General features: G+C 41.9%; 1 protein-coding gene across 1 annotated transcript in view; it reads left to right on the top strand.

Annotated features, from left to right (window-relative positions):
* The first annotated feature begins 487 nt into the window (after positions 1-487).
* LOC141173725 (solute carrier family 13 member 1-like) overlaps positions 488-24,582 on the top strand; it is an 86,417-nt gene continuing 62,322 nt past the window's right edge. The window contains exons 1-5 of the mRNA XM_073658109.1: positions 488-1,132; positions 8,880-9,008; positions 10,783-10,919; positions 18,702-18,877; positions 19,687-19,723. Of these exons, the coding sequence (XP_073514210.1) occupies positions 956-1,132; positions 8,880-9,008; positions 10,783-10,919; positions 18,702-18,877; positions 19,687-19,723 (656 nt within the window). The 5' untranslated portion in view covers positions 488-955. The remainder of the gene's footprint in view (positions 1,133-8,879; positions 9,009-10,782; positions 10,920-18,701; positions 18,878-19,686; positions 19,724-24,582) is intronic.

The following is a 24,582-nucleotide window of genomic DNA, read 5'->3' as shown; positions in this document are numbered from 1 at the left end:
TTAAGACCCCCCTAAGCTCCAGGGCCTGTGTGCGATTGCAACCCCTGCACCAACAGTAGTTACACCCCCGCATGTTGGCGTTTATTGTCCTGAAGTGTCTCTTTTGGTCATTTCCTGAGCGCTTGCTTTGTACTTTTTGCCCACTGGTGTTTTTTTCATTGTTGTGTTCTTTTTTCTCCATTCAACAATGACGAAACCGGAAGCGAAAATGCTGGGAAACCGCTGAAAAGACGGCCGTGCGTCTTCCTGCCATCTTCTGAGCCTTCAAGTTGGCTTGTATCATAGAGTATAGAGCGTCTTCAGGACAGACATCGCATATTTTCATTCTACTGAGCGGTCTTAGTAGGCGGATTTCAAGTAAAATCTGCCTGAAGAAGGCATTATGTGCACATCCCCTATCTAGGAAACAAAGCATATGCCAGGCAGCCACAAAGCCAGTCATCTGCTCCCCATAGACAGTGGGGGCAGCAGCCATGGAAGGTGAACACCCCCTCACAATAGCACTTTCCCTGAAGTCATCCTGAGCAAGCAGACACAGACAGACACCCTCTGCAGACAGACACTGTGCAGGCAGGCACACAGACCCCCTGTGCAGGCAGGCAGACCCGGCAGGCACAGCGCCCAGACACTGCGGTGGAGGAGAGCAGCACAATGCCGCATGTCAGCAGCGCTGGCCGCACACGGAGGCCTCTCGGGTGATCCCCTGGCAGTGACGTGGCACCGGGGGCTGCTGGCCGCATTCATATGCAGGACTGTATTGTCAGTGACAGACAGCCGGCTGCGTGCCTCCCTCTCCTCCTCGCTGACTGCCTGCCCATTGCATGGGGGAGGGTCTGCAGCCGGGCTCATTCTTCCCCTTGTGTTTGATTTGCAGAGGCCAGACATGCTGAGGTGAGCGGCTGATCCTGTGCACAGAGCCCGGCCTGCCTCATCCTGGCTCTCTCCTCCTGGATGCATGCATGCCCCGGCCCTGCCTCCTCTGCAGCATCCCCTGCCCGTCTGGATCCCGGGCTTGTTGTGTCTCCACATGGCAATGTCTGTACTGCAGCAGCTCTGGCAGCAGAGGGACATCATCATCACTTTCGTGCTGCCTCTCCTGCTGCTTCCCCTGCCCCTGGTAGCACAGACCAAGGTAAAGATGCTCTGGGGGAGGGGTGTCTGAGGAATGTGAGCCAGGAGCCAGTGTATTGTCTGATTAGTAAAGTTTGGGAGTGGGTGGCGGGTGTATTGTACATGGGTCTATCCCCTTGCAACTTGCCATTCACGCTGTGAGCTCTGGCTTCTCATGTCATTTCTCTCAGGCCTGGCATATAGATTGGGGTAGATTTATGATAAGATGGTTGTACCTTGAAAATGCTGTATAGCGCCCCCTCTGTACAATGCCAGGCCGGTGCTGACACCCACTTGAGTTGTAAATTAGTAGTGGGAAAGTTTGCAGGCACTTGGTGCAACATTGTTATGCCAGTGTAATGGCTGAGGCCTGCCTACATCTGGCGTAGAGGACCGCCATTGCTTTATATGCAGCAGTATTGCTCCAGTCAATCTCCCCCGTCATATGTTGTAAGTGGTCATGGCCAAAGGCGAGGACTGCTTCTGGAGTGAACTGTGGCCCTCTGACACATCGCGCCTTTCTGTGCCCCATCATGGAGTGAGGATACATGGAAGCCATAGAGCGGGGAGCCATGTCAGACCCTGTAATATGCATATATGAATGTAGTACTGCACTTCTCCCGCAGGATGCGCTGTAGGGGAAATGTATGTTACTTCTCTAACTATGTAACCTGATCTCAGGTGGTCTTCAGCTGGTCTGCACAGAAATTGGGTTGTCTCAGGGGCATAACTATGAGGGTATGTGCATAGAACGCCTTTGAGGTGGGAACACTCTGAAACCCGCATGAAAAAGCACCCTAAAAACACTGAAAAGAATGAACATATACATTTCTATGTCAAAACGACTTGCCGCGCTCAGGTTCAGTCTTTTTGAACTTCTTCTTAACTGCTTCTGGTTTCCACAGACATGAAGTGGTTAAAAGAAGTGACCCGACCATTCTTCAGGCGGCATTCGCTTGGAAGATGACACAAACTAAAGAAGTATATGGGGATCCCAAAAAAAATAGACGGAAGACATTTGGCATCTCTTGTTGCGCTTTAAAAACACCGCAAAAAATGCCAGAGTTTCCTGATAGAGGTTCCACTTAAATTGGCAGGTTCACCTCAATTTAAAAGTCATCGTGTGCACCAGGGCTGTGGAGTCGGTAAGCCAAACTCCGACTCCTCAATTTCCATGACTCTGACTCCCTCATACATGGCTCATGTTTAAGTGATAAATTTACTGTAGCACCGATTCATCTCAGCTAAAAGTCTAGACCCTGGAATCAGGAATAGGACAGACATTTATAGGATATTTCATAACTTTCCCAAATTCTTCTGAAAAAATATTCCCCACAAACTGCATTGAACTACTGTACCCAATTTTTTATGTATTTTAGGAGTTGGAGTCGGTCCATTTCATACCGACTCCATGACTCTGACTCCACAGCCCTAGTGAGCACGTACCATAGTGGGCGCAGGGGCTGCCCCTTGCCCTAGAGCAGTGTTTCCCAACGCTGGTCCTCCAGAGCCACCACCAGGTCATGTTCTCAGGATTCCCTTAGAATTGCACAGATGAGATGTAATTCCATCACCTGGGCCATACTATGGAAATCCTGAAAACATGATCTGTATGGGTACAGTGCCTTGGAGCCTGGGGATCCAAAAGGTTCATATGAGAAGACCAATACAATTACAGTCTTCTGATAGTTGGAGGCCATTTGGAAATTTTTCATTGGAGCTCACGAGATTCAAGTTAGATGACTGGTTTGTCCTAATATATAAAGAAAAATCCGGCACTCTGGTGGAAAAACTGCTTTTTCACCATACTCAACCCAGAGTGCCGGATTTTTCTTTATATATTGCTTAAACGGATTGGGATCCTATCTAAGCACCTACACTTGTCCAGGAGTACCGTATTTCCTTTTGTGACATGGTTTGTCCTAATGACATATGTTAAAAATATATTTCTTTAATTAAAAAACTGTATGGCAGTGACATATAGGTTACTATAGAATCAATGTATGTGGTGAGAGAAGTTTTGTATTTAAATAGGTATTCCAGCGACAAACTTTCATTGTCTTTACTCTCGGATGTTTTCTCCCACTCTTGTACAGTTTCTGTGTGAGCGTGACGACAATTCTCCCTGCAGTTACAGGGGTCCCTTTGTCGAAATGGGGGGGATCCATTAATACATTATCATTGATTATCATCAATATTACCATTGATATTGATATAATTAATAGTTGACGACTGTTAATCTGACAGCTGTTGTGACAGAGTCTGGAGACCTCCATACACATTAGACTGTCTACAGATATTGGCGGGTTCAGACAGCTTTAGTCTAATGTGTAGATGTCTTTAATGATCTTATATTTCTTATCCATTCGGTAATGATATTGGCTGACTGTGATATGAGCAGAGGCGTCATTCCCAGTGATGAGACCTGCTGCTCACAAGTCAGTACTGAGCTCTGCAGTAGTAAGATACTTTGTAACCTTCAGTGGAAAGAAACTGAAGGTCCATTTCCAGGAGCCGATCAGCGACACTAAACCATCCCCTTGATATTTACTTGGTTGGTGGTTTAAAATCCAGTTTATACAGGCAGACCGCGCTCAGGGGCGCTCTGACCTATCTGTGTTGGATCGCTCAGAGCTCATAGAATGTCGTCGTTCTCGGCAGCACACGTGCTGTTTACACTGTGCTGCCTAGAACGATAATCTTTTGGGCAAACCAAAAGCTCTTTTCACACAGCGAAAGTGCGTTTTGCTTGTTCATCGAGGGATCTGCAGCCTGTTTTTGATGCACAATTATCGGGAAATAAGCGTTCTTAGGATCACTCGTTCACAATAATCGTGTAGTGTAAATGCTCCATAAGCTGTCACTTCTGTGGAATCTGATCACCTTACTAGGGAGGCCGCTCATTTGCCATATATTTTATCACCAGGGGTACGTACATTGTACACCCAAAGTTTAACAAGGTGACACATGTCCGAGGTCTTATATACAGTAAGTTCTTCTGATGTTTCACATTACAAATGGAAAGTTGTTCTCCTGTATCACACATACCTCCTATGCGTTTGTGGGTCCATAGCACAAATCTGAGCCATTGGCCTATATTTATTAAGCCATATGCCAGTTTCAGAAACTTTATTGAAGTGATGGGTACAACATTTAAAAACGCTATCTGAAACATTCCCTGTTATAAAGCTAAGCATTTATGTAATTTCCTTTAAAAAAAATCCCTACCAATGTTTCTCAAATTTCGGCTTCATGTATTTTTTTTCTGCACTGATGTTTTGTTTGAAACTCCCAGTATGGATGGATAGTGAAGCATCTAATGAACTGCCATCACTGACGTCAGCTTTCTTCCACCAAGCATGCATCGGTCACCTATTCCAATGCTTCTTTTAATGACCACGTTCCACACAGCTGGGCCGAGTTCACAAAGACTGCAATGCCCGGACTTACAGAGGGTTTCCAACCCGAACTTACTGCCTCATATGTGTCTATACAGCTGTAGGTTCTGGCCAGGAGAACCACGGTCAGCCCGAGAATCGTGGTCTGTACATGGACCATAAAATACCTTGTGTGAGCCCGGCTTTAAGCAGATTGCGGGAGAGGAGACAGGAGAATGACGTGACCGGGAAGAGCCATGTCGCCTCTCAGTCAGCGCTATGCACTGTGGGAAATGTAGTCCTGGGGACCGCCTGAACAGCTGTGAGGGCTGCATGTTAACAAGCCCTGCTTGTAAGTGTGCAAAAAATTACTACTAATCAAAACAAAGAATGTGCAAAAAATGTTGTGACTTTTGGAGTTGTTACACCAGCTGCACCACTTTTTTTTTTTTTAGAAAAAGTAGGTGCAGTTTATTGGATGGGAATATGGCCAACAGAATCATTATAATTTACAGGGAAAAAGATGCTTATATGGTAGCACCAATCTATTGCAGTGAATTTACGTATGAGCTAAAACTCCTGATATGTGAAACCGGCCTTAGAGGAGATCTTGTATATTACAAATCTTTTAAAGGGGTTGTCCACTACTTGGCAACTCCAGCTTAATCAATTCAGAATCCCAATTTACATAAAAGCAGTGTGTAGTCGCCTCGTGCAGCGACGCCGGTCCAGCGATGTTGGCGCTGCTGTTCTTGGAGAATGACGTCCCTTGTGTCACATGCTGTCTGGAGACGCTCAGCGGCCTCTTGTCAGATGCAGCCCATCGATTTTCCATCATGTTGGACGTCCGCTCTCATGAAGCGGTAAAGGCTGCAGCTGACGAGAGGCCACTGATAAGTTTCAGCGGGCACGTGACAGAACAATGTCACATCATTCTCTTGGAACAGCAGCCCCACTATCGCAGGATCCGCGCCGCTGCAGAAGGGGAATACACACCGTTTTTTTTTGTTGTTTTTTTTTTAAATTGAGGTTGTCCACTAGTTGAGAACCCCTTTTAATTAAAAAAAAAAATCAGAAAAACTTTTCAAAACCTTCCTTATTAAGCTGTCCATACACAAGGTAAGAGAACATTTTAGCTGACGATCTCCCGAAAATTATAAGAAAATGATTGTTCTGTCAGTTGAAACTTATGATTTGTTGGGTTGACCATGGTAGGCTAAAACCGTGAATGATGTGATCAGTCCAAAATGTGACCTGCTGCTAGTGGCCAAAGAAAGATATATTGAGTATGTTCTGACTGATCATAATTTTATATATAGGACCACCATTAGCCAGGGAGGCAATTACAAAGAGCATCTTTCATCCTGCAGGACCCCATATGTCTATTTTACATGGCAGCCCAGAGACTTTAATGGGAACTAGCAATACCTAATTTCTTCCTCTGGGCCGCTTGATTGCTGGGATTTCAAGTAGCTGGACACCGACTTGTACCCCGAAGATAGGCTGACATGTCTAATAAAGGTGATGATGATCCAGAAATGATATTCTTCCTTAAAAGGAATCTCTTAGCCCAAAATGGCAGTAAACTAAGTACATAGCACTTTAGGGGTTATAGCCTCTATAAAAAATCGCCCTTTCAGTGTTCTGACCGCTGCTGTCCTCACTGATGACTGATAGCATCGGGTTTGTCTGCAAGGCTCACTCCAGGCACGCCAGTGCTGTCAGTCACTAGTGAGAGCGGTGGAGGCGTGAGTAACCAGTGTATAACCATGCCAAGGGTGCGCTCAGCAGATTAATTAACATGTTTGATTAAACTTTAATATCTGCAGAATAGAAACAGCGATTACAACACTACAGGTGGGGGAAGAAGACTGGGGTCTTTATTCCCTACATGGTCATGTGCAGAATTTATACGTCAACTTCGGCTGACAGATTCCATCTAAGGGCAGGTTCACATGAGTGTATAAAAAAAAAATCAGCGTTTCATCCGGAAAAGTGGAATGTTTTTTTTTTTTTCACCATCTTTGTAGAATCCGTTTTTTACAGCAGCAGCTATTAATCATGTACAGGACCATTTACAGTTTTCTATGTTACTGAATATCGATTATCCATAAAAATCAGATGCCACTCTGACAGACCGTATGGCATCCCATTATTTTTAAGCACCCATAGACTTGAATGGATGAGTCTCATCCAGTTTACACTAGTGCATGCTGTGATTTTTATTTTTTTTACACACAGATTCTGTCAGTGAAAAAAAATCTGTCATCTGCATGGCCCCATTGAATAACAATGGTCCGAGTGCTGCACGTCTTTTTCACGGACAGCGTTTGGGCTCAAAATGCGGTTGTGTAAGCGAGCCCTCAAGGGGATTCTCATTTTGGATCATCACTTTTTATTAAGTGTACCCCAAAAATAAGTTAAGCCCTTGGTGAAATTCCAGCCTATAGTTGGGAGAAACATAACGAGGTAGTAAAGGCAGACACTATAACAGCTTCTAGGGCGGGATGATCTCCTCAGTGCACATAACATTGTAGGTTATAGATAATTTATTGACAAAAAATGTACCATTGGTGGAAGAAGTTGGAACTTGATGGACCTAGCTATTTTTTTCAACCTATGTAACTATATGTGTTCAGTTTCCCTTTCATTGCCCCAGTGGGAGATTGTAGGTATTGCTGGTTCCCATTCAAGTTGTTGGGCTGTCCATTTAAAATAGACATGCTGTCTGCAAAGTAGTCTTCATGTGTTTTACAGAAATTCTGTATTTTATAATAGAAAATGAACCCGAATGCTTAAAAAACGTAAAGTACCAGTACATTTTCTTTTCTTTTTTTTCTTAAGTCATTTGCTCCCTTCTCAGTTGTAGGGACAGTAGGGGTATGTGTAAAAGTATCATAAATTCTATTTCCTTCTGTCGTATTATACAGGCTCCCAATCTGATGTAACGTGTAAAGCTTATTTCACCCTTGCACATACCGTATACAGTGTCTGTGCTAAACCTTTATATACTGTACAGTAGGAAGGTATATTACAGGACACAATGAGAGATCTGTTTTGGGCTCTATGACCCTAGTGTGTGTTCACAGCCGCAGCTAAATGTGCTTTCATTCATAGAAGTATATTGCAGGCCTCAGAGTGGAACAGTATTAAAATTAGCCTGCGGAAAACATTAGAGAGCCGTGGTGTGACTTTCAGGAAGTTTGCTCACTCTTGGTTACTCCTTGCTCCGGTAAGACGTACAGTCGGTGCTTGATGTCAGTGATCACTGAGTCATTCATTCGCATTGGCATGGAGATAGTAAGGGCTTTCTTCTAGATAGGAAACCGGCTATTTCACATTGAACTTACTCAGACGTGTCACTTGGAATGATGGAGATGTCCATACTCTGATTATTATATGACTTTTTTGGTTAAATCTATGTGAGACAAATAAACTAGTGCAGGGAGGAATACATCGGGTGTGCACACAGTAGTCAGGGGTATAAGGTTAGAAGAAAAGGAATTCTTTTTATTTCCTAGAGACAGCAGCTCCGCTTGTCCGCAGGCGTGTGCAATCACAATTGACTTCACTAATCACTGCAATAGCAGAGTTCAATACACTTCCTTCATTACCCAGTGTCTATTCATCCTACATACCAGGGGAAGTGCAGGGCTGTTTCACATGAAACAGATTTGCCCATGGCAAAATCCAAGTCTGACCCTCAGATTTGTGTCTCAGATCTTCCATTCACGTAAAGTGAGTTTTCACGAGTATAGCCACATTGTCATTAAATAAACGTATCTATGACTTATGCGTGTTCTTTATTTCCACGAATACTTTTTTTTTTCGTGGTGAAAAATCTGCACAGTTTTTATTTACTCAACAATGTGAAAAGTGTTACAAAATATTAAAAAAACCAAGAGTTTATAAGATGCAACTTGTCTTGTAAGGCGAAAATAAAATATAATTTTATAAATTACTTGAGATGATGAAGACATCAAAGCATTGATAAACGTATTAAAAGGATCAAGATGGGGAAAAAACCCCAATGCAGCGCGGACTCTCACTTAGTAGAGAAAAGGTCTTCATGAAATGTTGGTTCTCTGCTGCTCTCTATGGATGTGAACGCTGGGATGGAAGAACACAACTAGTGATGCCTTTGTGCTTGAAGTACTTGTATGTGGCCCTGGTTGAGCCGTACCAGGCCCACTGTCTACCTCATCTTTTATAAGGTCCACCATAGTGGGCCCTGCATCTACTCAGACTTACGTGGTGCTGACACCAGTCCTGCTGGTTAAGATAAACCTAAGTTCCTTTTAACATGACCGGTCTTCTGCTGTATACAAGTTTTTGATAAATGTCTTCTAATTTGAGGTTGTCATAATATAATCCTGTTTTTGTGTTATCCAGGAGGCAGCATGTGCTTATATCTTACTGATCACAGCTACGTTCTGGATTTCGGAGGCCATTCCTCTGGGTGCCGCTGCGCTGGTTCCTGCATTTATGTTTCCACTCTTTGGTATAATGAAATCAAGTGAGGTTGGTAATTCTTTATAACATGTCTGATTCATATGTAGCATACTAGGCAGATAATGCCCAACTATACCTGTTTTTTAATCCCTTAATGAAGTGGCCAATTTTTCCACTTTTGTTTTTTAATCCACACAAAATAGTTAACTAGTTACATTTACCTTATGTCGGCTTTACATCAGCTCCATTGGTAAAATGCTCTTGTATCTTGTTAGGGTGTTAGAAGGTTAAAAAAATTTAGGAGTAATTTTTCATTTTTTTTCAGTGAAATTTACAAAACTCATTTTATTTTTACCCATTGACCCATTTAGTATTGAAGTCACACTGGGGGACCTACATATTGGAAAATCCCCAAGTGATATCATTTAAAAACAGCGCCCCTCAACATATTCAAAATTGCTGTCGGGTAGTTTATTAAGTCTTCAGATGCTTTTTAGGAATTGATGCAAAGTAGCATGACTGGTATGAAAAATTATGTTAAAAATATCTAAATGTTGCTAACTTCTGAACAGGCCACTATAACCGGCAGACTCTGAGGCCGTTATTTGTCCATGAATTGCCATCAGGGCCACACAATCATGATCTCAGGTGCCAATGGGGATAACGAGGAAGCCCTCACATTCTGTTAACCATTAGATGTCATAGCCTGTATGGACAGCAGCATCGAACACCGATCGTGGCTCATGCAGCAGGGTGTCGGCTGTAGTGTGCAGCTGACAGCTAATGTATTTTCACCTGTCGGGGATGCTATTCTTTTATATCTCAGGTCAGTAAAAAAACATCATATTGATGGTCACTAATGTTGAGTGAGTATGTATTGTTAACCCTTTCAGGCGAGCACGCTCGGGTGCTCACCGAGTATTTTCCCGTGCTCGGCATTTCTTTTACTGTCGCTGAAAGGGTTAACGATACATACTCGCTCAACACCTAGTGGTCACTAATGGGTTAAGGTATTGGATGGGTGGTGAGTGGACTCCAGACTCCCCAGCTAATCAGCTCATTATGGGGCCCTGACTCTTGTTTTTACAGCCATAATATAAGGTGTGGATTGTGTAATCAGCTGGTTGGAGAAGGTGTTGGAAGTTGAGTCCCCGTCACACTTAGCGACCCTGCAACAATCCCGACAACGATACGACCTGTCAGGGATCGTTGCTGCGTCGCTATGTGGTCGCTGGTGAGCTGTCAAACAGGCAGGCTCACCAACGATCAGGGGAGCAGCGACATCGTGGAAAGAATCTTTCCACGATGTCCTGCTCCTGGTTACGAGCCTGCTGAAGCAGAAGCAGGCTGGTAACTATGGTAAACATCGGGTTACTAGGGGCACACGCGCTCCTAGTAACCCGTTGTTTATCATGGTTACCAGCCTGATCGCTGCTCCCGCTGGTCACACACAGCGATGTGTGCTGACCAGCGGGAGAGCAACGACCAAAAAATGGTCCAGGACACTTTGCAGCGATCAGCGACCTCACAGCAGGGGCCTGATCGTTGCAAAGTGTCACACATAGCGACATCGCTAGTGAGGTCGCTGTTGCGTCACCAAAACCGTGACACAGCAGCGATCTCGCTAGCGATCTCGCTATGTGAGGCGGGGGCTTTAGTCCACATGGAACTATGGTTCTCTACTGTTCAAGGATGGACATTGTCTGGCAGTATAAAGATCGTTAGCATTGTAGACTTGAGCTTATTACTTTTAGGAACTTGTGTTTTGCTATAGATAATTTTTTGATGTGATTTGCTAATTAAAGGCATATAATAATCTCGTTTGGCTTTCTTGATTTTGTAGGTGGCATCTGAATACTTCAAAGACATCCACCTGCTGCTTTTTGGTGTTGTCTGTCTGGCATCCTCAATCCAGAAGTGGAATCTACACAAGCGAATAGCACTTTGGATGGTCCTGTCTGTGGGAAGCCAACCTGGCTGGTAATGCTTTGTCATTTTCTTGTAAGAAAAAAGGAAAGTGTCATCAGAAAATGGCCTATTTGTTTTAAACAGATTTTTGTGTTATGTTTTTTTTTCTTTTAATTTTGATATATTTTTTTTAAATTTTATGATCTGTATTAAAACTAAAAACGACAAGTCTCACAATTATCATGCTGGTTACTGGGGCTATTCTAGACTCATACCTCATGTCCCTTCAGGAAAAAAAGACTTGACTCTGACGCTATCCCTTTGTATTGTGGCATCCAATGAGCATATGCAAAGGGGATCTGAAATGACCCTATTGTGAATGGTGGATCCTGTTATCTGCTGTGAATAGAGGGGTTATATTTATCTTGTCTGGGATGATAAGGAGCCTTGCTGTAAACTAAAATGACAGGAAGCATGAGTGAAAAGTTGCTCCAGTGCAGCATTCCCAATTTTGATTTTTAATACAGATCATGATATGAAATAAAAATTGCAACAAATTGTTAAAAAATACACATACCACAAAAAGCCGATTCATTTTTCTGATGATACATTCCCTTTAAGTGGTGCTTGCTCTTACATGTCAGTGTCTAGCTGACAATCAGCCTCCGTACACTGGGAATGTGTTCCCCATGGCTCTTGACTACCAGCTACTCTTGTGTATAAAATTGCAAGACCAAAAAATAGTATCCCACTTCCTATGCTGTAAGTAGAAATATAGAGGTGTTGTGTCAGAGGGAGTCAAATGTTTATAATGAAACTCAAGTCACTCAATATCAGAAGAATGACTGTGATGTGTCCAATAGACTTCTATCTGTATATGCCCAATCGGGACCCAAAATTCACACATGAATAGTATTACAGGTAAAGTTACTTTTTTTTTAGCTATCATCCAACATGTCATAGAATAAGGCTAAGGTCACATGTCCAGTGATCATTTGCTTGAATCGGATCCAGCCGCATTCAGTTATGTTAGCAATACAAAAAAGTTCTGCAGACACAACTCTTTTTTGTCTGCTAAAACAACTGATTGCAACTGGATCCACTTTTTTGAACAATGAAGTCTATGGAAATTGCGTCTGTTATATAGCCATCCGTTTCAAATGGAAGAAAAATATCTTTTTTTTTTGCTTACTGTATCTGTTTCAGACTACTACTGAACATGTCAAGTAATCATCCATTTTAAACTGATCCAGTAAGGCTGTGTTCACATGTCCAGTAGTGATCAGATAGAACGGATCCATCAGCAATCCGTTGGCAAAAAAATCTCTGCAGACACCACTTGTTAGTCTGTTTTTAAATAACTGATCTCTGTTAGATCCGTTTTTTTTTAACATTTAAATCTATGGTCATTGGGAACATTGAAGTCTATCCGTTAATAAGCCGTTTGTTTTTCTTCCATTTAAAACTAATGGCTATTTAACTAATGCGATTTCCATAGACTTCATTCTTAAAAAAAAAAAACGGATCCGGTTGCAATCAGTTGTTTTAGCCAGACGAAAAAGTTGTGTCTGGGTAATAATAGGTGAGTTATAACTGCTCCTGCAGCACCGCATCTGCTGAATGCTTACCACACACATAATCTGTCTATAAGTGAAAAGTAATGGGAGGAGGAGCTGCCCCTTGTAGGGGATATGCAGCCTAAACACCTTATTAATGTTTCTGTAGTAATGTGTCGTCACAGGTTTCCAGGTCTCTGTAGAGCCTGACTGTCACTGCCTAGAGATTTCATACTCCGTATCAGAAGCAATTTTGTATTGTATCCGTTTTTTTAAGAATAATCTCTTAGCAAAGCCAAAGGAGTTTTATGTTCACTAGTGGGACAATTTTCACACTTTAGACACCCAATAAAAAAATCTAGATTAATAAAATAAAAACATTTCTAGCTCCATAACATTTCTAGCTCCTAAAATGTCTTGAAGTACTTTACATGCACAGCTTCATGCTGCTTTGTGATTTGGGCAGCATTAATCGACTGACAGGTTCCCATTAAGGAACGCATTTACATCAGTATGCTTGTATTCTCCATGGTGAGAGCGGAGCAGCTGCTACTATACACATCTAGCTGGAGAACCAAAGGATCATATGGTTACCGTCAAACTGGCCGATCCTTACCTGCCCCGACATTAGCTGTCTATGGAGAGTTGGGACTTTAACCCAAGGTGTCTCGGAGTCTTCACAGACAGACAACCTCTGTAGGCTGATTCTGCAGTCACCTGGTCATCCATCTGTTTCCTCCAGTTGATAACTTCCCACATGTAGGCTAGTTGTACCCTGAGCACTGTCGTTTCCTCACTGGTAGAGGGTCAGGTCAGTTTGCCACAGATCAGCCCCAGACTTGTGCATTTCTGTAGCCTGGTATAGCTAAATGGTAAAACTATTAATTTCGCTAGTGTCATGGATGCAGCATTGAAGTTGGGAGACCAGTGCATCATAATTCTCTTTGTCATATAACCGAAACGGTTCTAGTGCAGCTAACATGAAACTTTTTTCTCTATGACATATTTTTTGTCTCTCTTCTCTGAGATAATGGTAACGGAAAGCCGATCTTTATCACTTGTGCAATCCCCTGTGCTGATACCTGCTGTCTGCCTCCAACCAGCAGTTTAACTGAAATCTGATAACACCGGACTTATTTAACTCGAAGAGAGGAGCGATCCCAAAATGCAAATGCCATGTCCACCTTTTGGCACCATATTGAGTTTCGGTCCAGCATGCCGTGCTAATAATTTTTACTAATAATAGCTTTTATAGCACTGCGGGCTGTTTTTCTGATGCAACTATCCAAATCTTATTAGAGACCCCAAAATGATTACATTATGGCCGTCTTCATCCTGCTAGGGGTGCTTACTACACACGACTCGTTCACACGACTCAGATTTGCCACTAATTTGTGGCCCACAGTGCAAATCCGCAGCAATTTACTACTAAATGGACTTTTCAAAATCTCATTCTCACTTTGCGGAAAAAGAATCAGCACGAAAATAAAAGCATAGTGCGGGTCTTAAATCTTCAGCATATGCTCATTCTTGTGCGGATTTCATCTACGTCGTTCTCCTTTATTGTATATGCATCTTTTCTCAATCTATTTAATGTGGTATAATGGAGAGAGAAGGATTAATAGACTTAGTTTAGGTATATCCTAACTGAACATGCAAATAAAATATATGTATTTACATTACTTATATATGTAAGATACAAATCTAATTGGAGAATAAAAAAATTTCTGTGGCGCCAACATATTCCTCAGCACTTTATAATTCAGAGGGAACTTATACAAAAAAGATCAGACATTACAGAGTAACATATAGTTCAACGCTTACCAAGAGGAGTGAAGGTCCTGCTCACAAGCTGATAATCTGTGAGGGAATAGGGGGTATACAAAAGGTAAAAATAAAGTGCTTGTCGTGTAAGGTCCAGGTATCAGTGTAATAAATAGGGTAGTCACATAACGCTGAATGAACTTGTCACCAGTCATTATCTGTACAAGTACAGATACAAAGTGCTGCAGAGTTCATGGAAGTGAGAACAGGGAATACTTGGGTATATTAGTGATGTGATAGGCCAGTCCAAAGAACTGTGTTGTTAGGGCACGCTTGAAACTGTCGATACTGTGAATAAACTAGATTGTCTGGGGTAGTGCATTCCAGAAAACTGGTGCAGCACGAGAGAAGTCCTGCAGATGGGAGTGAGAGGTTTGGATTATAGAATATGTTAGTCTCAGATCATTAACAACATGGAGTGCGTGAGTAGGGTGGTAGAGAGAGATGTGAGAGGAGATGTAGGGTGGTGGAACTATGGAGATATTTGTGGGTGAGAGTGATAAGTTTTTATTGGACTTTGTAGCTGATGGGTAACCAGTGCAATGGCTGCCATGGGGTGGAGGCATCAATCTAATGGTTGAACAGGAATATTATCCTGGCTGCTGCATTCATGATAGATTGGAGAGGGGGGAGTTTAGTAAGAGGGAGAACGATCAGTAGAGAGTTGCAGTAATCCAGACAAGGCAGAATATGAGTAAGGCATATTCACATGTTCAGTATTTGGTCAGTATTTTTACATCAGTATTAGCCCAAATCAGGAGTAGAACAATCAGCAAAAGTATACTAGAAACACACGTCATTACTTTTCACAGAGTCCAAGGTAAGGTTAGTCCCCGACCATAGAAGTTGTCTGGGACAAACATTGAATAGGAATGAAGTGAATGAGATATGCAGTAAATAAGTTAAAGGAGAAAATTACCATGCACCATGTGAACCTTTATCTTGGATATATCAGCCCAGTAGACTTAGTAAACTGCCGGTTAGCCATTGTTCATTGTATAAATTATCACAAAGATTTGCTAGATTTAAGTTTATCTGTGAGTGTGAGTATGATACAATTCTTGCACTAGGTAAATAAAGGGCCCTTGCTTTCAATTACTATGGTCTCAGTCACCCTTTTGTGCTGCATGTATGTGTTCTATCCGTTTTTCTCACGGATACAACATGTGCCCGTTATACTCTGGTGCTATTCACATGTCCATGTTTTTTCACGGACCGTGTATCTGTGCAAAGCTCACTGAGACATGTCTGCTTTTTTATGGCAAAACAGATGAAAGGGCCAATACAAGTCTGTGGGTCTGTGTACACTGATGACACCTGTACCATTTTTTCAAGTATGTGTTTAAACATTGACGTGTGAATGAGGGCTTATAGAGGTGGGGAAATTCCAATTTTTAATAGCAGATCTGATGGATGAGAATATTTTGTCCTATGATTTTTTTTTCTGGTACCTGGTCGGAGTACAAGAGATAAAGCTAAGTGAGAAGATTTTGGGAAAATCAAGCAAATGTACTTGTTTAATGAATTGAAACATATGTGGCCAAAGATTTACATTGCCAGACAATCCCTTCTTATTTGATATGTACCTTTTGGGTAGTAAGGGCTTAATTATAAAAGTCTGTTGGGGTAAGGGACCAATTTGACTTTAGTTTCTTTGTTGATTCACATTTTTTGGAATAATTGTGGCTGCAGATATTCAATCCAATAAAGATCTAGTTGTTAGAACATATATTTCAAAGTTTGTTTAAACCATGATTGGAGTGGAATTAGAGCAGGTGTCACTGCGCTCCATTCAAGGCAGGGCTCTGAGGAGCCCGACTCCCAGGATCCAAAGCCCTGGTTTTTAATTTCTGGAGATCCTAGAGGTAAGTTTTCCCCTACCTCAGGAAATCCTATTCTGGGAGTACCCCTCTGAAAGCAATTGCCCTTTTACTATACGATTCTATAGCCCACATAATAGGAATAGAAAACCATTTATTAAAGGAAAGGTGGAGAAAGCAGAGTACAGCGCTACTTCCTCCAGTCCTATAGACAATGAATGGAGTGGGGGTGTGGAGTCCGGTTCTCACAATTGCTGGGGGTTGCAGTTGTCCAATCCCTTCGGTCAGTAAGTTATCCCTTATCCTGTGGTTAATTGATAACTATAAGTTCTCGGAGTACTCCTCTATTTTTTGTTTTTTAGTGACTGAGAGTTAGCAAAAAATGGACCAACGTGAGTATAGTACGCAGCTCCTGTCCTGTGTCTGGAATTGCATGAAGAAGTAAAATCAGACCCTTGTTCAAATGTAAAACAGCTCTTTACATTTCAGCTGATAATGTCCTTTATTTAGAAGATGAGGTGGAAATCCAGCGTTGCTGGCATCCACAAAACCTTCAGAGAAGTATAGATTTTTTTTCTTTGCAGAGCCAATGCAGCATTGTACTAAGCATAAAAAGGTTCCTTGCTATTGATGATCTATAGCGTTTTCCTGAAATGGCCGTTTAATGATTTCTCAAGAAAGGAAAATTAAAAGCTTTTAAAATCTATTGAATGAGTTTTGTGGCGGTGTATGTAATTGCTGCTCCATATGGCCCGGACTGTAGAGATATGAGAAGGGGCCTCACATGGGTGTTTACCAGGGAACACGGCACGCAATAGACATCACCTGGATTGGTGTCCTGTTACAGCATGACGCTGTGGTCCAGATGTGGGAACTGTAGGCAGCTCCGCACAATACCGAAGCTCCAGTGTGGGATAAGGGGCCGCCTGATACTGTCTTACTGACTGTGCCATCTATGGGACTAAACACAGTCCACGGGGTGTGAGATAGTTGGTAGGTTGTTTGCTGTCCTCTTACTTTATATTACACATCTACAGTTAACTAAAGCTCATGGGGTAGAAACCTTTCTGGGTTCTCCATAGTTACACGTCTGCATGGCATTTACAGATGAGATGGCAGTGCTAGTCCTGCTCTGAAAGGGAATCAGTCACCTGGTTTTTGTTACCACATCTGAGAGCAGCATAATATAGAGAAAAACCCTGATTCCAGTCATGTATCACCTAGTTTACTGAGTTTTTAGATGTAGCAGAGCTCAGCTGACCCCACCCACACTACAGCTTTCTGTGTACAATGTATAGTGACATTATACACAAAACTTTACACAGTGAACAGTTGGTCACCAAGTAAAAAATAGAAGTAACTATAGAAGGTATATGAAAATTAATCTTTTATTGTAAACATGCTAAAAAAACAAATTAAAAAGGAAAAAGGTAAATTGAAATTGGAAGTACAAATTAATATTGATACATATATGGACCTTTTGTGTTAAAAATGTATAGTGACAGTAAGCTGCTAATCAGTGCTGGGGTGGAGTTGGACCACTTGGCTCTCGAGCTGTAGTCTGGCAGTGATAATCTCCTGCTGATAAAACACTCATTGTATTAAAACAGCTTTTTTGCCTAATAAGTGACACATCTCTGAAATCAGTGTGTCAGCCTCTACCTCATCCTGCCCTCAGATTACATAGCAAAGACCTGCTAACAGATTCACTTTAAATATAGCAGATCCCGGATTGCAAAGTAATTTACCCCATTATCTGATTGAAAAAAATGATATGGCATGGCTGCCTTGGCACTATTATCAACAGAAGCCATGATGCCAGTGTGAACAGAGCCTTAGTTCTTGCTCTTTTGTCTTTTTCTTCTACCAGCAGCACTGCCATTACGGTGATATTTTACAGTCATTAATATTGTAGTTTGACAACATATTAAGATGATAATTAACATGGTATATGAAATGGCGAGAGCCATCTGGGTATTGATACACCGTATACTGTCTATGCAGATGAACGTGGCTCTTGCGCACTATGTATACAGCATTAAATATTGATGCTATGTGCACTGCACACAGTGACTAGCATTGTGTAGGCCTCCAGGCTGTTTCATCACTCTGCAGGAGCAGCATCTCTCACCAGATAGTCGTAGCGCAGCAATTACTGTCAGACCAGAGCGCCGCTGGTCCAGCTGCAGTAAAAAGCTGTCATGTCCTGTCCTGTGTTATACAAAAGGATTCTAGGATAACTTCTTGCAAGGAGAGGCTACAGATTGTAGACATCAAGCTTTCTTGCCGAGTTGGCAATCACTTTTGCTATGTCTTATTTGTGACCCTGTTTAAAAAAATTGGATTGCATATCAGTACACATCTCAGGTGAATAAAAGGGTTGTAAACTTGGTAGCATGATAGGGTCTGGTTGATACATGCTCCACTTATAAGGGTTTGTTTGAGAATGTAGAACGTGTCTTCTCTGTTTTCTCCTTCCAGAAATGTCCCAACGCTCGTCCCTGGGCCATGTCTGCAATGCCAGACCGGTTTCATGTAGTGGCGCTGTGTGTAGGGAAAAAGCTGTCCCCTTATTTGTCATCACAAACAATTCCTCTAGCTGTATTGTATTCTTTTTTCTTTTCTAATAAATTCTCTTTTTGTCTGATTCTCAGGCTTTTATTGGGATTTATGGGCTGCACCTCTCTGTTGTCCATGTGGTTGAGTAATACATCTACAGCTGCCATGGTGATGCCGATTGTGGACGCCGTTCTGTGTCAGCTTAACAGCGCTGCGCCGGAGGAGAAAGCCTTAACCAGCACTAGTCCGAGCCCTCCGCCAAACAACGAAGGCACGTATAAAGAATGCCATCTATATGTGAAAAACTAAGGCTGAATTCAGACATCCATCATGATCCAAGTACTGACCTCGATGCACAGACTAGCCGCAGGACTCCTGACCCGAACTCCATGGCCTCTCATAGAGTTATAGAGTACTGGTCAGGAGAGCCACGGCCAGTCCATGCATTGTGCCGTGCACTCGGTTGTGATACGTGGTTGTCTGAATGAAGCCTAAAGTTGAGCATTTAAAAAAAATGCTCTCTGTATATAAAGTCAAAGAAACTTGTACAGTAACATTTCTTCATCAATGGGACGTGGAATATTCTGGATACTTGGATGTTCTTAGAAAAGTATAAAACCCCATTGTAAGAGAAGACAACCCGGGGGAAGATAACCCAATTCAAAATGTAAGCGCAAGATATCTTACTACAAGTCTATGCAGAAAAAAATCATATTTGCTTCAGTCTCTGCTCCTGGTCTTGTGAAATTTCTATTTTCTACTGCATTTCTCAAATGGAAACTGTCAAATTATCAGACTTTCTGGATTATTGGGCGACGGCTGAAATAAATTTTCCTATATATTTTTTGCTTACATGAATTAGCCTGGGTTTGTAACCCAGAGCGATTTATTTATTTTTTTCTTCTTTTTTTCTTCTCCTCTCCTTGTGTCTTTATCTGCAGCTTTTATTATTTGATTTATAATTCTTATGGAGGAAAACTTTTGACAACAGCTTTGTTTCCCGGTTATTTCTTACTTTATTTTTTTTTTCATTTTTATTAAATTTTTTAACGTATTCTTGTTTGTGCATTTTCTTTACAGACAATACTAAGATTGATCTAGCATCTTTTCCTGAAAGGTAAGCAAAACTGTTTGTCCAGCTCAATGTATACATTTACATGTAATGTTAAAAAGAATCTGTCACCAGATTTTTCACTTAATCTAAGAGCTGCGTAATATAGAGACCGAGACCCTGAATCTAGCGAGGTGTTACTTTCTGGGCTGCTTGCCGTAGTTTTGAAAAAAATCTGGTTTACCAGCAGGAGATTATCCCTAGGGGATTAGTAAACCTGCTGCCATATAGTTCTCCCAGAGGCGTAGCTAGGGCTTCAGCTCAGGGGAAAGGGGCGAAACATCTGAGTGGGCCCCTAATTGGGAACCCTGATTACAACTATTGTGGCACACTGATATGACCACCATATGGTGACATATAGTGGTAGATTCCAGTCCTGCAGAACATACACGTTATTACACTACAATTATATATATTAACTTACAGCTGATGTTCTTTCTGATGGCGTCATTCACTTTTCCTGTCTTTTCAATCGTGTCATTGAGCCAAGATCTCAATCTGCTCATGGGCTGCCACCAGCTCCATTTTCCTGAACACTGCCAGAAGATCAATCTGCACATGAGCCATTACCGGCACCATTTTATTGAAGCCCTCAAGAGTTCAATCTGCGCAAGTGCCGCCCGCAGCTAGGATGGTGTCAGAGCGGCATTTAAATAAGGAAGAAGTTAGAAAGCAGAGGGGCCATGGCAGAGCCACAGTCCCGCCCCACAGTCCCGCCCCACAGTCTTATTATTACACCTACTACATATTGGGATAGGATCTTGGAGATGGGAATACACCTTTAAGGATAGTATAGCTCCGGTTGGGCCCCTCTGAGCGCAGGGCCCCGGGGCAACTTCAGCCCCCGCCCTCCCCGTAGCTACACTATTGAGTTGTCTATATTTATGAACTCTGTACAACCCCCAACCACTGATTGGCAGCTTTATGCCTATGCACAGAGTATATAGCTGTCAACCAGTGGTGTGGGCGGGGTTGTACAGAGCTCAACATTCAGAGAACTGCTACATCTGCAGCAAATAAAACACAGATTTTATTAAAACTGCAACCATTAGGCCATTAAGTGATGCAGAACTGGAACAGGGGTCTCTGCTCCAACATCATACTGTTCTCAGATGGTGCAGCAAAACCCTGGTGACAGATTCCCTTTAGTATGTTTTACAACATTGATGGGGTGAAAGATTATCTATGTAATTCCAGAAATAAGGGTTATGGGGCCACAGTATAAGAGAACTGTCGAGCTGGCCTTACACAATAGAGACATGTTGGTTGAACCTGCTGACAATCTATTGTGCTGACTGTCCTTTTTAATATCTTCTGTGAATGAAAGATCGTGTATGTTTGATTTCAGCTTTCAAATCCTTTATGCTCCTAGGAGAGGTGTATGGCAATGGCTTATCTATCTCTTCTATTGAGTTGCATTTTCAGCCTATGCACATGCTGATATTTTTGGGAAGGCAGTAAAAAGTGTTTAATTTACAGCTTTTAAGGATACCTGGACCATTTTATAAAAAAATCAAGAGGTTTATCAATCATAGTTCAATCTTTGTATATACTTGACAATCACTGATAACTTGCTCATTTGTCATTGATCAGATATTTTATGTTCTGTAGTATTAAAGGTTGAAAAGAGACAAAAGTCCATCAACTTCAATCTACAGCCTAACCTGTTGATCCAGAGTTAGGTAAAATGCCCATGAGGCAGATGTTAATTGCCCCATATTAGCGGCTTTCCCACATATGGCCGTCAAACTAGTTCCCTAGATCAAAGTCCCATCACATAATTTAGAAGCCATAACTTGGAATATTCTATTTTTCAATAAACATCAATAGTTGGATATGGCAGAAGAGAGGTGTATAGATATCCGCGCTCCTCCGTATGAAAAGATGATCCGGTGATCAAAAGGGTTAATGGAAATATTTTATTAATAAAACTACATTCAATGTAGCGCGGATAACTATACACCTTTCTTCTGCCATATCCACCTATTGATGTACCTTGGAACCCTGATTTGGGCTGGTGTTGTCTGCAGCTCTTTACACAGGCGCCTACATGTGTTGTGCATTAACACAACTCTACGAGGTGAGCAACTTATCTGTATATATTATTATTTGTCAACGGCACCATCTGCGCCCCTTTTTCTATTTCTTTTTCCTTAGTATTTTTCACTAAAGGCATCCAGAGCCATCTTTAACTTTTTGTTTTAGTGAAAACACCATTACAAGCATGACATAGAGGATGCACCCTTTTCACCATTGCAGGCCTAGGTGTAAAAAGATCATAATAAAGATCTATATATTGTACTGTAAACACTGGGGCTCCAAATTGCACACAGTATTCTAAGTGTGGCCACACTAGTGGCTTGTATAGAGGCAAAACTGTGTTCTTATCTTGAAAATCTATGCCACTTTTAATGCATCCAATGATTTTATTTGCCTTGGCAGCAGCTGCCTGACACTGGCCACTAAAGATGAGTTTGCTGTCCAAACACAGGTGCATCTCACTAAATTAGAATATCATCAAAAAGTTAATTTATTTCAGTTCTTCAATACAAGAAGTGAAACTCATATATTATATCGAGTCATTACTAACAGCGTGATCTATTTCAAGTGTTTATTTCTGTTAATGTTGATGATTATGGCTTACAGCCACCCTCACCTGACTCCCCTATTACATGTAATGCAACAAAAATCCAGAAGATAATGCGAACGTATATATCGGAGCGCCATTGCGGCTCAACCTGACTTCAAATATACCGAACAGGACCATATGGCGTACATTTCCTCCGAAAACGGTAACACATTACTGACTAAATAACATATATTGTTATCCTTGGGTAATTATTAGTTAATTACGTCCCAGCCAAGGAGTCCACAGTTTGTCAAAGTAAGTACTTCTGTTTCGATTATATATACAGTACAGACCAAAAGTTTGGACACACCTTCTCATTTAAAGATTTTTATGTATTTTCATGACTATGAAAATTGTACATTCACACTGAAGGCATCAGAACTATGAATTAACACATGTGGAATTATATACTTAACAAAAAAGTGTGAAACAACTGAAAATATGTCTTATATTCTAGGTTCTTCAAAGTAGCCACCTTTTGCTTTGATGACTGCTTTGCACACTCTTGGCATTCTCTTGATGAGCTTCAAGAGGTAGTCACCGGAAATGGCTTTCACTTCACAGGTGTGCCCTGTCAGGTTTAATAAGTGGGATTTCTTGCCTTATAAATGGGGTTGGGACCATCAGTTGTGTTGTGCAGAAGTCTGGTGGATACACAGCTGATAGTCCTACTGAATAGACTATTAGAATTTGTGTTATGGCAAGAAAAAACCAGCTAAGTAAAGAAAAACGAGTGGCCGTCATTACTTTAAGAAATGAAGGTCAGTCAGTGCGAAAAATTGGGAAAACTTTGAAAGTGTCCCCAAGTGCAGTTGCAAAAACCATCAAGTGGTACAAAGAAACTGGCTCACATGAGGACCACCCCAGGAAAGGAAGACCAAGAGTCCCCTCTGCTTCTGAGGATAAGTTTATCCGAGTCACCAGCCTCAGAAATCGCAGGTTAACAGCAGCTCAGATTAGAGACCAGGTCAATGCCACACACAGTTCTAGTAGCAGACACCTCTCTACAACAACTGTTAAGAGGAGACTTTGTGCAGCAGGCCTTCATGGTAAAATAGCTGCTAGGAAACCACTGCTAAGGACAAGCAACAAGCAGAAGAGATTTGTTTGGGCTAAAGAACACAAGGAATGGACATTAGACCAGTGGAAATCTGTGCATTGGTCTGATGAGTCCAAATTTGAGATCTTTGGTTCCAACCACCGTGTCTTTGTGCGACGCAGAAAAGGTGAATGGATGGACTCTACATGCCTGGCTCCCACCGTGAAGCATGGAGGAGGAGGTGTGATGGTATGGGGGTGCTTTGCTGGTGACACTGTTGGGGATTTATTCAAAATTGAAGGCATACTGAATCAGCATGGCTACCACATCATCTTGCAGCGGCATGCTATTCCATCCGGTTTGCGTTTAGTTGGACCATCATTTATTTTTCAACAGGACAATGACCCCAAACACACCTCCAGGCTGTGTAAGGACTATTTGACCAAGAAGGAGAGTGATGGGGTTCTACGCCAGATAACCTGGCCTCCACAGTCACCAGACCTGAACCCAATCAAGATGGTTTGGGGTGAGCTGGACCGCAGAGTGAAGGCAAAAGGGCCAACAAGTGCTAAGCATCTCTGGGAGCTCCTTCAAGATTGTCTACATTTGAAGAACCTAGAATATAAGACATATTTTCAGTTGTTTCACACTTTTTTGTTAAGTATATAATTCCACATGTGTTAATTCATAGTTTTGATGCCTTCAGTGTGAATGTACAATTTTCATAGTCATGAAAATACAGAAAAATCTTTAAATGAGAAGGTGTGTCCTAACTTTAGGTCTGTACTGTACCTTTTTCAATTAGAATAAGAGATCCAACTTGTTTAATATATTTCTTGTGGCGTGGAGGGCTCTCAGATATCCAATCTTTAGCAATTCGCTTACTGGCTACATACATAAAGCGAACAATTTTTCAACATCCTCCATGCATAATGCTTCAGCGTAACCCATGTATCAGAAAGAGACAGGAGTAGTAGCCCAAATCGAGTAAAAGATATAGTTTTTATTAGATGAATATTATGGCGATGGCCATATAGCTTCATGCAAGTTTCTTTTACCTGTAGCAAAATGACGCCCGCGCAATAGCATCGGCAAGCGATCGATGCTACTGCGCACGCGCAGCCGCCATTTTGCTACAGAAAAAAATTACTTTCCTGCAGCAATATGGCTCCCACCGCCCGCACTTGAGCAGTAGCA

This window comes from Phyllobates terribilis, unplaced genomic scaffold (genome assembly GCF_046119375.1).
Source record: "Phyllobates terribilis strain yellow unplaced genomic scaffold, ASM4611937v1 Scaffold_13__5_contigs__length_258822181, whole genome shotgun sequence".
Classification (NCBI taxonomy): Eukaryota; Metazoa; Chordata; class Amphibia; order Anura; family Dendrobatidae; genus Phyllobates; species Phyllobates terribilis.
Note: the sequence above shows the minus strand (reverse complement) of the source record. Positions and strands in the feature narration are given on the sequence as shown.